Source organism: Physella acuta, unplaced genomic scaffold, assembly GCF_028476545.2.
Source record: "Physella acuta isolate Inbredline_101_S28 unplaced genomic scaffold, ASM2847654v3 ptg000668l, whole genome shotgun sequence".
Classification (NCBI taxonomy): Eukaryota; Metazoa; Mollusca; class Gastropoda; family Physidae; genus Physella; species Physella acuta.
In genome coordinates, this window is record NW_026732187.1 from 129739 (window position 1) to 145191 (window position 15453).

At 37.1% G+C, this 15453-nt stretch overlaps 2 protein-coding genes across 2 annotated transcripts; both read right to left on the minus strand.

Moving 5' to 3' along the window:
- Positions 1-1740: 1740 nt before the first annotated feature.
- LOC131948994 (phospholipase A2-like) lies at positions 1741-6257 on the minus strand. The gene is made up of 3 exons (XM_059310742.1): positions 6112-6257; positions 5578-5684; positions 1741-1944 (listed from the first exon to the last, which is right to left on the minus strand). Exons 1-3 carry the CDS (start codon positions 6171-6173, stop codon positions 1826-1828), a joined length of 288 nt encoding a protein of 95 aa, XP_059166725.1. The 5' UTR covers positions 6174-6257; the 3' UTR covers positions 1741-1825.
- A 5452-nt stretch (positions 6258-11709) lies between these two features.
- Positions 11710-13136, minus strand: LOC131948989 (phospholipase A2 'basic'-like). The gene is made up of 3 exons (XM_059310738.1): positions 12946-13136; positions 12263-12363; positions 11710-11831 (listed from the first exon to the last, which is right to left on the minus strand). The coding sequence occupies exons 1-3, from the start codon at positions 13134-13136 to the stop codon at positions 11710-11712; spliced, it is 414 nt and encodes a 137-aa protein (XP_059166721.1).
- Positions 13137-15453: the final 2317 nt, after the last annotated feature.

The following is a 15453-nucleotide window of genomic DNA, read 5'->3' on the forward strand; positions in this document are numbered from 1 at the left end:
GGGGGGGGGGTTGCAAATCGAAAGTTTGAGAGAGGAGGGTTTAAATCGAAAAGTTGAGGGTTGGGTGCAAATTGAAAGTTTGTCCCCGGGTACCGGGAAGGGTCGCTACGCCTCTGCATAGAAAACACCACGCATCGTAGCCACCACCGTCATTAGCGAATTCTAGATCACAATTACATTATTTCTGGCCTCATCTAGAATTATTTGGGGCTGGAATCTAAAACATATTCAGCATCAAAGTTCTAACGTCTAAAAGTTTGATTAGAAATTCAGAAAAAAAAATGCAATCGTCGGACTAAAATCTATAAATAGTCCAAATTTTTAATTGTCATATTTATTCTTATTATTCAATGCTTCATTCAACTAACACCTAAATGGGTTATAGTGTGTAATTGATTTCACAACAGCTATCCTTCAAGTAGTAAGTTGTAGCCGAAAAGATATTCGCTGGTGTGTTAAAGTTTACTCTAAGCTCTATAATTATCTAACTTATTAGAGACGTATTTTCATTTTGTGGGTAGGGACTAAAAATCAACACACGATAATGAATACAGGTACGATAACTCAACTCAAGCTGTATGCAATTCCTGTAACTCTTTACAAAATACATACACAGGTCCGGTAACTCAATGCAAATACATGTAAACAGGTCCGGTAACTCAATGCAAATACATGTAAACAGGTCCGGTAACTCAATGCAAATACATGTAAACAGGTCCGGTAACATACTACAATATTAATGTAACAGGTATCAACCCCCCCCCCCCCCTCCCCCCAATCCCTAGATTTTCAATTACATCCCGGAGTTAATATTGCTTGTAAAAGAGTAGCAAAACATTAACACGGGTATTAGTTTAGTCTTTTATAGCACACAATGAATCGCAGCTCTAAGATATATTTTCTACTGTTAGTTCACTATTGATTTACATATTACTTTGTGAGTTTTTTTAACCCTTTCAGGATCAATCAGCAGATATGGACTGTGCTGACAAAAAACACCAAGGAAAAAAAAAAACTAGAAGATACCAAACATTTATAAAGTTTTCTTGAGGTTTCATAAATTGTTTTTTTTTAATGTGTCAATAAATTCATGACGGCGAACAAAACTCTGATTAAATGTGGTCTGTGTGGATTTGTGAAGGAGGCAGTGGCGTAGCGAGGTCGGGTGTCATCCGGTGCGGCACTTAATGGTGTCACCCCCCCCCCCCCCCTAGAGGCGTAGCGACTCTTCCCGGGGACAAACTTTCAATTTTTCAATTTTCGATTTGCACCCCCCCCTCCAACTTTCGATTTGCACCCCCCCCCCTTCGAACTTTCGATTTTCACTCCCCCCTCAAATTTTTCTCTATATATTTTACTATTTTTTGCCTTGGTGTCACCCCCCCCCCCCTAAACGGTGTCACCCGGTGCGGTCCGCCCCCCCCCCCCTCGCTGGAAAGAGGCAAATGTTTTAAGATAAGGGGATGTACTAGAAATTATTGAATGTCTACAAGGTCAGCAAATAATCGTAATAACATACCCGTTAAGAAATCGTGATTCAATTCGGCGTTTGATGCCAATAGTGTAACATTTGAATTGTAAAACTTTCGCCAACAAATTAATTCCAAAGTCAAAGAACCACGAAGCTCAGAAAACAATCTTTAACACGGTCGAATTTTAGTTTTGAACATAAATTTTAATGGAAATAAATGATTCAATTCCAAAACGACAAATAAAATAAAATGCTAGGAAAATCAACGAATTAGAGATTAAACTAAATACTTGGTTTTATTTGTCTTATAACTTTACGTACTACATGCGTCATCAACATGTTGCAGATTACAAATCAACAATTGGATTTGTCGTAATGTTTCTTGGAATCGTCAAATGGGCTTTTAGCTGCGCAGTTGGCCAAATCGACGTCACACTTGCATGTTTTGTCTGCGCAGGACTGAGTTGACGAATCTGAAGTGAAATAGACACGTTCATGATTAATGTTTACACACTTCATGTACACAGTTATGTATACAGTTGACTGTGTTGACGAATCTGAAATAGACACGTTCATGATTCATGTTTACACACTTCATGTACACAGTTATGTATACAGTTGACTGTGTTGACGAATCTGAAATAGACACGTTCATGATTAATGTTTACACACTTCATGTACACAGTTATGTATACAGTTGACTGTGTTGACGAATCTGAAATAGACACGTTTATGATTAATGTTTACACACTTCATGTACATAGTTATGTATACAGTTGACTGTGTTGACGAATCTGAAATAGACACGTTCATGATTAATGTTTACACACTTCATGTACACAGTTATGTATACAGTTTCTGAAAGACGCCTATTCTATAGCAATGTTGACATATTTAATGTGTATACAATATTTGAAAATTCAATAGGAGCTGCTGATAAACAGACAGCATCGACTTGTGAGAACTGATACAGATTTACAATAGTGGTACTTCTTTCGGACATGTACTTTCATTCATTTAACTTTGTTTACTTGTACATAAATCTAATACAAAACGTCGAATTACATTTTTATTTTTAAACCTGAAAATGCATATATGTAAATTGTTATAGCTTTTTTTTTTAAAAATACATTTATTTTCATTACAAATTTCTTTTTTTCTCCGCCTCAGACATGTCATTTACAGCGTCAGTTTGCTTTGCATGTTCGCTTTAGTATTACAGTTTTCATCATCGGCTTGTGAGGACTAATACAGATTTACAATAGTAATACTTCTTTCTGACAGGTACTTTCATTCATTTAAGATGAGTTACTTATACATAGATCTAATACAAAACGTCTAAATATATTTTTATAACCTGAAAATACAAATATGTCAATAGTTATTTGTTGGTTTTTTTTTTTGTTTTTTAATACTTTTGTTTGTTTTATTTTTTTTTCTCTTTTTTTTCCGCCTCAGACATGTAATTTACAGCGTCAGTTTGCCTTGCATGTTCGCTTTAGTATTACAGTTTTCATTATCAGCTTGTGATGACTTATACAGATTTACAATGGTAATAATTCTTTCTTACATGTAGCCTACTCTCATGCATTTAACTTGGTTTAATTACATATATCTAATACAAAACGTCTAATTACATTTTTATTTTTACTTTCTCGTATATACGAAAAGTAGAGAAAGTCTTGTAATCGTGCACACACAAAAAAATCGAGATTAAAAGTCATGTCCATATCCCGAGTTGCCATCGCCTGTTGTTTCATATAAGAATATTCGAGAAAGTTTAGGGGAGATCACTCCCGGTTTATTAAATGTTATTATTATTTTTTTTTTAATTAAATTATTATTATTATATTATTATTAAATGTTATTATAAAACAACTAAATATGAAACCGGCTACGAATTCCCAATTATAGTGTCATGAAACTAATAATGTGTATACAATATTTGAAACAAAAATGTTTGTTGTCCATAAATAGCCATGCAACATATATGTGTATACAGAAAAGCTCATAAACAAAGTTAAAACATTTCATGCAACTAGTGTGTAGTATATTAATCTTGTAACAATTCCTACTTTATGATAAAACGTTTTCAGAACACTATGGTGTAATCTCCATTGGCGGATTTTAATCAATGTTTGGAGAGTGATCTCCCTTGTCGACTTAGTGTTTAAATTTTGAAAGGAAAAAGTACAATCTCTAAGCAGTCCGCAACATAATCTCGTGATCGAAAATTGAATCTAAACTTAAAACAACAACTATATCGAAGTAGCGGGATTTCTTATCTGTGTATTCCAAGTTTTCGATATATTGAATGTTATTTCAGATATGTATTTAAACGTGTAGATTGAAAGACACTTTTGGCGAATAACAATGTAGAAAAAGTAGAAAAATAAATTATAAATTTAATTTAAACGTGGAGATTCAAAAACATGTTGGCGAATAATGAATACAATTGTATCAGTTACAGTGGCGTAGCGAGGTCGGGTGTCACCCGGTGCGGCACTTAATGGTGTCACCCCCAGAGGCGTAGCGCCCTTCCCCGCGCCCGGGGACAAACTTTCAATTTTCCATTTTCACCCCCCCCCCCCCCCCCCACCATTATCGGGATTTGTCAAAATTTTCTCTAAAAAGACTTTTTAACACTCGAATTAATCCCTTTATTAAGTGGAATTATCATTTTTCTCTATATATTTTGTTATTTTTAGCCTTGCTTACCCCCCCCCCCTAAATGGTGTCACCCGGTGCGTTCGCAACCCCCCGCCCCTCCCCCCCCCCCCCCCTCTCGCTACGCCACTGATCAGTTATAAAAAGTAGAAGACATTTCAGATAGTAATTTTAACTTGGATATTGAATGACATTTTGGCGATTAGAAGCGAGAGATTAAAAATTCTGTGTGCTGTGTGTAGCTTAGTTACATGTTAAACGTTTAAATGTTTTCTTATAGTAATAATTTCTATCGTGACTCATATGCCATGTTTTATGTCTCTCCATTAGCTGTGTGGAGAGAGGGAGGGAGCCGGATGGATCAGACTCTCATCAACTTCTTGCCCAAGCCTTTTGCCTTGATTTCTCAAGGGAAATAATCCAGTCCCATGTCATATTAATGAGCCTTATCTCCCCTTAATCGTAGCGTAATTTTGCATCTGAATTTTATTTTTTAGTAAATCATTAATTTTATTTCTTAGTTAATCCTTAATTTATGTATAGATTTCAGTTATTAAAAAAATTTCATTAGTTTTATTTATTAGTTAATGCTTAGTTTATGTAAACAGCTCAATCATTATTTTTTAAATTAATTATTTTTATTTCTTAGTTAATCCTTAATTTACGTATAGATTTCAATTATTTATTTAAAATTGATTAGTTTATTTCTTAGTTAATTCTTAATTTATGTAAATAGTTCAATCATTGGTTGTTTTTTTAAATTTTACATTGGTTACTACTGCGCGAACAATTAATCTCTGAACCAGTCAAACAAATCAAGAGGGATGAAGGTTAAAAAAGATCCGGTGTTGCATTAGCACAACATTGCAATGAATATATTCCTTATATAGATTCTATATATAACCACCATCAAAGTAATAAACCCAAATATCTCGAATGTATTAAATGTGTGGGTTCATGTTCGTGAAATGTTCGCCCCATAACTCTATAAGCCCCTCCCCGGGGAGTTTCACAGAGATGTAGCGTACTAGAGAGTTCAATGGACAGTACTTGTTCAGGCTTTAAATACTCTCTGTTGTAATGTTTAAGTATTCGCGTAGATTTACAGTAGCGTCTTTTTTGTTTACATGTTCTCATTACCCTTCAAGCTATAGTCTATTTTATTTATATGCAGATTAAAGAATGTAAATAAACAGTACACACAATTCTGTAGAATAGGAACGATTGGGAGGGAAGTGACATATAGCACAGGAAATTTAGAGGTTAGGTAGGGTATAAAAGGTGGGGTTAGGAAAGTTTGGGGGTCCATTCTCTTATAGGCAGCCTAGGTTTCGTTCGTACTTTCAAGCAATAAATAAGTTAATTGTATACGGACTTCGTGTTGGTTTATTGTCGACCCTGTCCTTACCTCACATCACAACAGTCTCATATGTACTCACCACAGGTACACTTTCGGTCCTTGCACGTGTAATCGTAGCCGGTGAAGTACGGTACACAGCCGGATGCAATGAGCGTGTCGTAGCACTGGTCGTGTGTCTTGCAACAGCTGGGGAAAGACGGCGGCGATTTATGGCCTCATTAGTTAATGAAGTTAATGAATTTGAAACTAATTAGTAGAAAACCGAAACTTTGAATATACCACATTTTGCAAAAGATGTTCAATACACTAAATAATGTTTGCTATAATCATACTACATCTGTCTAAGGGGAAGGCGTGGTCGGGTGGTTCAACGTACGACTGTTTACTCGAAATTCTCCAGTTCGAATCACGTTCGAATCTCGAGTTCGAATCGAGTACCTGAGTTAATTCAGCTTTGATTGGTACCCGACTTACGTCATGAAAATCAAGGCTATTAGGCGTAGTGCTGACCACAAAATAGCTTATTTAGACTAACTCATAGAATTACAGTCGTATGTTATTGGTCTTTGATAAAATGTTAATGTCCTGCTTTATTAATTGTATTAACCATTACCTGTCCGTGGCGTCAACAGGGCTGCCCGACCCCCCTACACCGCACCAGCACCCGTAGCCCATGTAGTCAAAGAGGGCGCTGCGCCCTGTGGCGGTGGACAGGACGTCGTTAAGGTCACCCACATTTCTCCTGTACGTTCGCTTCTCCAGTTGGTCGGCTGAACCATCTACGCTAGTGCCTCCAAAAAATATTCAAAAGTTTTAGACTAGTAGAGAACATATTCAGGGGCGGAACTACAGTGCCGCCAGACCCCGCAGTGCGGGGGGACCCGGGGCAGTTTAGGGGCCCACATCCGACCGACCTTAATTTATATATATATTTGGTAGAGGTGTAGCAAGGGGGGGGGGTGCAAATGGAAAGTTTGAGGGGGGGGGGGTGCAAATCGAAAGTTTGAGGAGGGGGGGTGCAAATCGAATGTTTGTCCCCGGTCGACGGGAAGGGTCGCTACGCCTCCGACATATGGGGGCCCAAAAGAATTTTTTGCGGGGTGGCCCTATTTTTTTAGTTCCGCCACTGAACATATTGTAATGTATCAGTGCAATAATTTAATACAAACCAACCAAGTTGAAACGTATGTTCTAATTCAAAAAACTTATGTTATTTTTTAAAGAAAATGTTTATTTTAAACACAATATGTATTTCTTTAAACATTTGGTTCAATCTAACATTGGTGAAAATACACATTGTATGAAAAAAAAAGATTTTGCTGTTTTTGTATTAATTTTTTTAAAGTATGTTTACCCATTTTAATTTTTTTAAATATTAGTTCTTAAGTTAAGATGTAATGAATACCAGTTATTCTAAAATAGACTTAATTTAACAGATTTTCCAATGCGTTAGTTCTGAATGAAAACCTAAATATGCTACAATTACAACAAATTCAAACAATCTCCTTGACTTACCGGCGCCCCATGAGATTAGTAGCAAGACGATGTAGGGCCACATGTTTGACATAGCCTACAACACAATAATAAAAACTGCTAAAAAGCTTTACTACAAATCACATTGCTATAAGTATATACATGCAAATTTAATATGTAAAACGTAAAGAATCCTAGCAAATGAAGTAGAGTTTATTGTTACTTGACATCGACATTTGAAGGGGTGGTCAGCACTTTTCCCAGCCGCAGTTACTTTTCCTAAAACAAGTCAGGTACCCATTAGAGCTGTGTGGACTCAGGGACGTCCTACTGCCTTTGGAAACTTTCAAGTTAGCAGTCCAAGCGCGCTACTTTTTATGCCACGCCGTCCCTAGTATGTCAGTTAGCTGTTTTTAATATGAACGGCGGCGATCCTTTTTCATCAGACCAATAAATCATTAAGAACAATGTATTGTAGATATTTGTATTACCATTGTATCCGTAACACACTGAATGTAACAGAGAGATTAACAATGTCTGTTGTGCCGTGCTTTGTGTCGTATCAATGACTTTTATATATCTAGTACCAACAGGTGGGGGGACAATTACATGGCCTGGTGAGTTAGTGATTTTTTGCTGTCTCACACTGAAGTTACAGGGGAATATGGTGGTCAATTGTTGATTTTGTTCAGAGGCGTAGCCAGGGGGGGGGGGGGGGGGCGGACCGCACCGGGTGACACCATTTAAGGGGGTGACACCAAGGCAAAAAATAGCAAAATATATAGAAAAACTTTAAGGGGGGAAGCAATTCGAAAACTTGAAAATTTGTCCCCGGGAAGGGTCGCTACGCCTCTGGGGGGTGACACCATTAAGTGCCGCACCGGGTGACACCCGACCTCGCTACGCCACTGATTTTGTTTATGGGTAAATAGTTGAGGTTGTGTTGAGGTAAGTGGTTGGGTGCAGGTATGTTGTTCAGGTTGTCTTGGGGTAGGTTTTGGGTTAAGTAAGGGTAGGTTTTATGTTGTGTAAGGGAAAGTTGTTAGATTGTGAAGAGGTAAGTATTAGGTTGTATAGGTGTAGGTTTTAGGTTGTGTAGATGTAACTATTAGGTTGTGTTTATGTATGTTTTTTTGGACGTGTAGAGTTAGCGTTGTGTCGTTTTGTGTACAGGAATATGTAGATACGGTTGTGTACAGTAAGTTGTTTCTAGTTGGTTTTTTAATGTTGTTTTCGCATGTAACTGTATAATGTTTTGGTTCTGTAAGGGTGTGTTGTTGTTTTTTTTAAATTAAATGTATGTGTATGTTGTTTTGGCTATGTGTGAGAATTTGATGATTCGAACTCCGAGAGCAGGTAATAAAATGTTTGAGTATTGTTTTTTGATATTTAGAGTGCCATAAGTATTCAATGCTGGGCTGCTTTCCCGAAAGTCTCGAGTTCGAATCTGGGTACAAGTCAGTAGAACGCCACTGTGTCCACCCAGCTCTGATGTGTACCTATCTCACGCTAGGGAAAGTAAAGGCGGCTGGTAGAGAGCTTACTACACCTTCCTTTCATATGCAGAGGTCATGAAACATATGAACTCGACTATTCAAGCTCTCATACAATTACCTTAAAAAGATCTAAATAAGTAGCAGTTTAAGAGATGATGCATTAGAAATACATGTTCTGTTTAAATAAATGTATATTAAATGCGTGCTTATATTTTATTGAGGAAGCAATGCAAGCAGGGTATCTGTGAATCTATCAAAGTGTTATTATCAATTAGTAGTAGCCGCACGTACCATCGATTGTTGCAGGATGTAAACTGATTGTTAGCAGACACAGCGGGTTCAACACTCACAATGGAGACAGCTGGACACGACACTGAAACCTAATCACAAACATGACGCCAGGCTCAATGGGTAATTGTATCAGAGATTGGAGTCACATTCAAGCATGGATTGTCCTTATGTGTTGTTTTTTTTGTACAAATTTATTAGCACAATACGAACAGAAACACACGCAACAACATATCAATACTAACGTGTGATAGGTTTTTTTACGCACGCGCGCGCACACACACACACACGCGAACACACACACAGACAACCGATTGATTGTTAATTTGGATGATGTGTATGGGTAAAAGTGTATGTTTTAGGTGTGTAGGTGTGTGTAGGTATTGTCTAAGGTGCGTAAATGTGTGTTGCCCTTATGGGTGTAGATGTGTGTTATTCGGGTGTGCGGGCTGTGTTATTTAAGGTGTGTAGGCATTGTTTTGGGTATGCATGGTATGTTGTTTTCTATGTGTAGGGATGTCTTATTTATTTTGGGTGTATACGCTGTGTTATGTTGGGTGTGTAGAAGTATGTTATTTGGAAGTGTAGGCATTGTTTTGGTTGTGTAAGAGACGTGTGTTGTTTTCGATGTGTCGGGGTGTGTTATTTTGGGTGTGTACAAGTATTATTTTAATGATCCCAAAACATAAAACTGTCGGTAGTTTCCACAATCTCTACATTATTAATCTTATCAGAAAGACGTTACGGCAACCTCATGGATCTGACGGCTAAGAAGGAAGCTGTAGTAGAGTTCAGCTGTAGTGTAGCCATCGGTTTGTCCTACTGGCTTTACTTTCTAAATAATGAATCATGTACCCAGCAGTGCGTGGTGGATCCGAACCCTAGCCTTGGGTATGTCGATAGTATGTTGCTATAACCCATGTGATAGGAAGAATGAGAATGTGTGTGAGTTTTGAAATTTCCTTAACGAAACCTTTTATATCCTACCTTTTAAAACTTTTTACATTCTCCCCCAAATAATAATTATGCCACTAACGCTTGCGTGTATAGTATATTAAAATACCGTAAAACCAATACCTTTTTATACGATATCAAATATACACAAAGGGAAGCTATTCTAAACCTACGCTTTTGTTAACAATGTATATCTTTCAAACAAACTGTAGAATAATGTATCTATAAATTAGCCATAACCTTTATACAACAAATGTAGTGTGCGTAAAACAAAAACGTTCAGTTACCTTTACTTGACTCAAAAACCCTACAATACCGACGAGAAATGTGTATTATTTTTTGCCGTACACACAAAGTAAAGAATACGTTGAAATGTGTGTAGCGATATTCTCATTGTGTAACATTTTTATTGATTACTGTGTCGTTGTTCATGTGAAGCGATCTGTAGCGAGGCTAAGGACTCTTGTGTTGAGTAGTTTATGAAAAGGGACATTTCCGCACGCGAAAAATGCGAAAAAAGAAAAAATGTGCATATAGAAAAGCGCACATAAGGAAAATATTACGCATTCAGAAAATTGCGCAGACAAAAAAGGCGCAACTAGAAAAACGCGAACACAAGGTTTGATGTAGGTGGTGTTGGTGAGGTAGGTGGTGTAGGTGGTGTAGGTGGTGTAGGTGGTGTAGGTTGTGTAGGTGGTGTAGGTGGTGTAGGTGGTGTAGGTGGTGTAGGTGGTGTAGGTGGTGTAGGTGGTGTAGGTGGTGTAGGTGGTGTAGGTGGTGTGCAAAAAAAAAAATCGAGATTTTTACAAATCTCGACGTTTTACACCTCACTGATACGGAAAAACATAATTTTGCAATCTTGTCCGTATGTCTGAGTGTCTGTCTGTCTGTCTGTCCGTGTGTAAACACGATTACTTGAGTACCGTTACAGCTAGGTTGATGAAATTTCATATATATGTATTTTATCAAAATCGTAGATCCGTATCAACTTTTGAGCGATTTCCGATAACCGGAAGTGGTACTTTTCCTACTGTGAATTTTTCAAAAGCCTATAACTTGAGTACTATTTCAGATAGATAAATGAAATTTCACATGTAAGTAAAAGATCTAATTCTCTACCTTCTGTTAAATTTTGAGTAATTTCCGTTGACCGGAAGTAATAATTTACGCTACTTCCAATTTCTCAAAAAACTAATGTAAATTTTAAAAGTACTAATAATATTGCGCACTATTATGCGCTTTTTTATTTGGCGTTCACTTGGTGTGCAATTAATTTGTCTACGAGATTTTATTCAATTTTTAAAACTTTAAGTATTTAAAATGGATTAAAAATCATGTCTGTAGCCCGAGTTCCCATCCCCTATTATTTTATATAAGAATATTCGAGAAAGTTTAGGAGAGATCACTCCCGGTTTATTTATTTTTATGTTTCTCTTTGCGCATTATTCTTAGGGTCGAAATATCTGTTTGCACATTTTAATGCGTGCGAATTTTCGTGTGTGTGCATTGTTCTATTGAGCATTTTGTGTGCGTTTTGCGCATTTTTCCGGTATTCGTATTTGTAAGAACATGCCTTCGTTTTACCACGAATTTCAGTAAAAATCTGCTTAAATCCCTTTGTAAGGGATGTTAAATATTTTCATTTTTTTCATATTACGCTAAATATACCATCGATTTCCTACTAATGGTAATGAAGAAAGCAGATACTCAATTTTCAGCACAGATATATTACGTTTTTTAACATATTTCATCAACAAAATAATTAAACAGGTCAAAACTAATCATTTATTTTGATGTTGATTCTGTGTCTTGGTGTTTTAGATGTTAATAAATTGTTTTGTATATTTGTTCAATCTTCGTTTTCTATTAAAAATTCGAAGGCCTTACAAGCACACGTTAAGAAAAAGTAAAAACTTACAAAAGCCTGAACAAAATTTTAAGTCTAAGTCTACTTCTGCTTACGTTTTATTTGAATGTTACAGAAACGCTACGTCTGGCACTTAACATTTGTTTTTCTTATCATAGTTCCAGTAGATGGCGTTGTACTTGGACCTGGCTGCGCAGTTGGCAAAGTCAAGGTCACACTTGCAGGATTTCTGTCCACAGAAGGTGTTAGAAGGTGCTGCGTTAAAATAAATTGAGAAATTTTTTTATCCTTGATTTATAGAAAAGTGATGGAACTTGTCAGTTAGTTAATTTGTTAGATCATTTCTAAAATCGTAACATTTGTAATTTGACTTTAAGAACGTCATACTACACGAGTGCAGTACACATGGTCTCAGACAAAAGATCTCAATGACAACGTATTTCAGGACAAAAGATATTGATTGTAAAATATATCAGATAAAAAATATCTCACGGCGAAATGCCTGCTGTATTTTTTGGAGCTGTGAGTTGTAAATTGAACATTTGTCATGGAACCAAAATTTTACGTCCAGTGGCAGAACTATGTGTGTAGGTGTAAGCGTTTGTTTTTATGTGTGTATGTGTGCGCGTGTTTGTGAATACGTGTGTTATATGTGTGTGCGCGTGTGTGTGTGTGAGTAAACTCACCACAAGTACAGTTGTTGCCACTGCAGGAATATTTATAGTCTACGACGTAAGGCCAGCAATCCATGATGGTACCATAGCAGTCGTCATGGGCTTTACAACATCTGAAATAGGGAAATATTTCAAGCTTCATTTATATTCATAATTGTATGAACACTCACCAGAACGCATTGATTCGCATTAGAAATAGTAAAACTTGACAAACTTAACTGACTTAAGTTTAAAATTATTACTAATTTAACTTTAAATTTTACATATCCTACAATATTGCAGTCTATGAGCAGGTACTAATTTGAACCAGGGGATCAATGTAATAGATATTGTAGAGTTTAAATGGTTTCTGAGAATTCGGCATATAAATAGGATGTGTAATCAGTAATATGCTCAGCGGTATTTACTTACCACAACTTAAGACGTGTATCTTTAGATTTGAGTAGACTCAGGTACCTTTCTACACACCCAGGTGAAGGACAAAACTATTTCCGCCAGAGTTTCTTCCAGGCATCTTTACCCCCCCCCCCTCCACCCAAATGGAATTTATATAGAAAACATATACTTTTACCAGTCGTCCCCCCCCCTCCCCCCAACCCCGAAAATATTAAGTGCCCCCGGAGAAAAATCAGGAAAAAACACTGATTACCGCATAGAAGACCTATGATTGTAACCACTTTGCCAGTAGCTTATACCTGTCAGTGTCGTCCACGGGTGTTCCATAACCCCCTAAACCACAAAAACAGCCGTAGCCGTTGTAGTATATGGCGCCATCTCTTCCTGTAGCCTGGGTTAGTAGACCAGCTAGGTTGAAGATGCTTCTCTTGTGGATGATCACCTCGGATGGAGCTGTGTAAACAAAACACAGAGAGTTTCTTTCACGCATTTATTCGAGGTGGTACTGCCCCCTCCCTCCAACCCCCGAGCACGTCCACCGTCCTCTCCCCCACGGGCAAATTACAAAATTATAATGTTTACAGAAAATTTATACGTTGACCAGTGTCCGTCAGCCCCCCCCCCCCACCCCAGAAGTTTCAAGTGCTCTTGCATCCCTGAGAAAAATATCTGAAAGAAACCCTAAATACACATAATTAGCAATAACGTAATCACGTGGTGAGCGTTTAGTTTTAAAATTGAATATACTGAAAAAAAGGGTCTCGCACGACAAAGTAATGCTTCATTATTTTTACAAGTCAATAAAATAATATAGCATGAAATGATATTTAATGTTTTGAGCCCTACGCCACCACCACCACCATATAATCCACACATCATCACACCACCACCACCACATACCACACACATCGTCACACTACCACAAACCCCACACATCATTACACCACACATCATCACACCACCACCACTACCACGAAATCCACACACATCATTGCACCACCACCACCACAATGCCCACACATCACACCACCACAAACCCCAAACGTCATTACACCGCACATCATCACACCACCACCACCACCACTACCACGAAACCCACACACATCATCACACCATAACCACCACAAACCCAACGTATAGAATATATTCACCAAAAATTCCAAGAAGACAAACAAGCTAAAATGCCCATCCCATAAAGTACAATATATGTGTATGTTCCTAATTGGACAAACAAATTGTTGACGTATGTGTCACTCACCAACTGATACCATGGCTAGCAACACAACGAAACACTTGACCAATGTATTCATGTTGACTTGACTGAAATAAAATAAACAGCTAAAGAAATTACTCTAGCGAAATTTAAAAGACAAATGTAAAACGTTAAGCCTACACATTAATGTATTTGCGTGTTGATTTTTTCGCTAATTTTGTAATTTTTTTAGGACTTATCTTGCCCTTTTTGAAACGTTCTAAGGAGAGACAACTATTGGGTGGACAAAGGCTATTGAAGCAAATCCAAAAAGAAAAGCAGGCTGAAATCGTAGTCAACGACCTATATAGCATACATGTTGACACGTAAAACTTAATTGTGTTGGAGGGAATAGATCTTCCAAATCTAGATTTAAGAGCGAAGGAGAAGAAGAAATAAAAAACGTATCAAATATAAGACATTCTATTATTGTGTATTTATTATGTTATTAAATAAGTATTAAACACGTGTGTAAACATCAAAATGGAAACACAATTAACAACGCTCGTATTTTAACGTAGTCATCTTAAGAAAAACTGCAACTTCAAAGCTGGCAACAGAAATAGACTTGAGATAAAGAGTTTCATATAAACAAAGACAACTTGCATAATTTAGAGGCACTGTCTAAAAGAGTTAGATAAAAAATAACAATGTCTCATGAAGTTTATGTAGAGAATATTGTTTTTTTTCTGAATTTCTAATGCAATAAAACATACGCTTAAAAGTTTAAAATATCAAAGTTTTAACTAAAAACAAGTAGTTAAAAAAAGTCTAGTGACAATTTTAGCGCAATTTCCTTGTGTTATCTAAAAATAGCTCTGTCGTAGCGTAAATCAAGAGCAGGGTTAGTAAAACCATTGGTTAGTTATTAAAACGTTTTTTATTAATTTTTTTTCAGTATTTTACATGTTTTATTTACAATAGAGTAACATGACTAAAAACCATTGCGCGCCCAGCTACCGAACGTGACGTCGCAGCCATTGAACGTGATGGCGCTGCTATTGAACGTGATGACGCGTGTGGTGTGGTTGCATAAAACGCCTACTAATTCGGTCCAAATTTTAATTAATTCAAAAAAGTTTTTGTGACCAAACGAAAGGATATTTTTGAAAACTTTCTTCGGCAATATTGTTCTAAATTATGGCAGGAATCGATTGGTACATGTTTCAAGTCGCTAAGTGGTCTGGTTGCCGAGATATGGGCCAAAAACTGCATTTTTTCGAGGTTTTTTGGCTTTTCCGGGAAATCCATGAAAGAAACCCGGAATGTTTATGGCCTATGTTCATCCTCGTAACTTGCTTAACATAATAGCTTTGGAACTAGTCCTCGATATTGCTTCGTTGAGGAGGAGATACGACTTAAAGCTGCGGACACACATCCATCCATCCATCCATTCATCCATCCATCCATTCCCAGAAAGACGAGTTAATAAACGCAATTCTCCAGAATGGAAATTGCGCTAAAAATTCCCTTGTGCTTACATTGATGGCAGATCTAGAGTGCGGAGCTGTATGTTAATCAATACAGAAATAATTTGACGAGCCTTCAGCAGGTT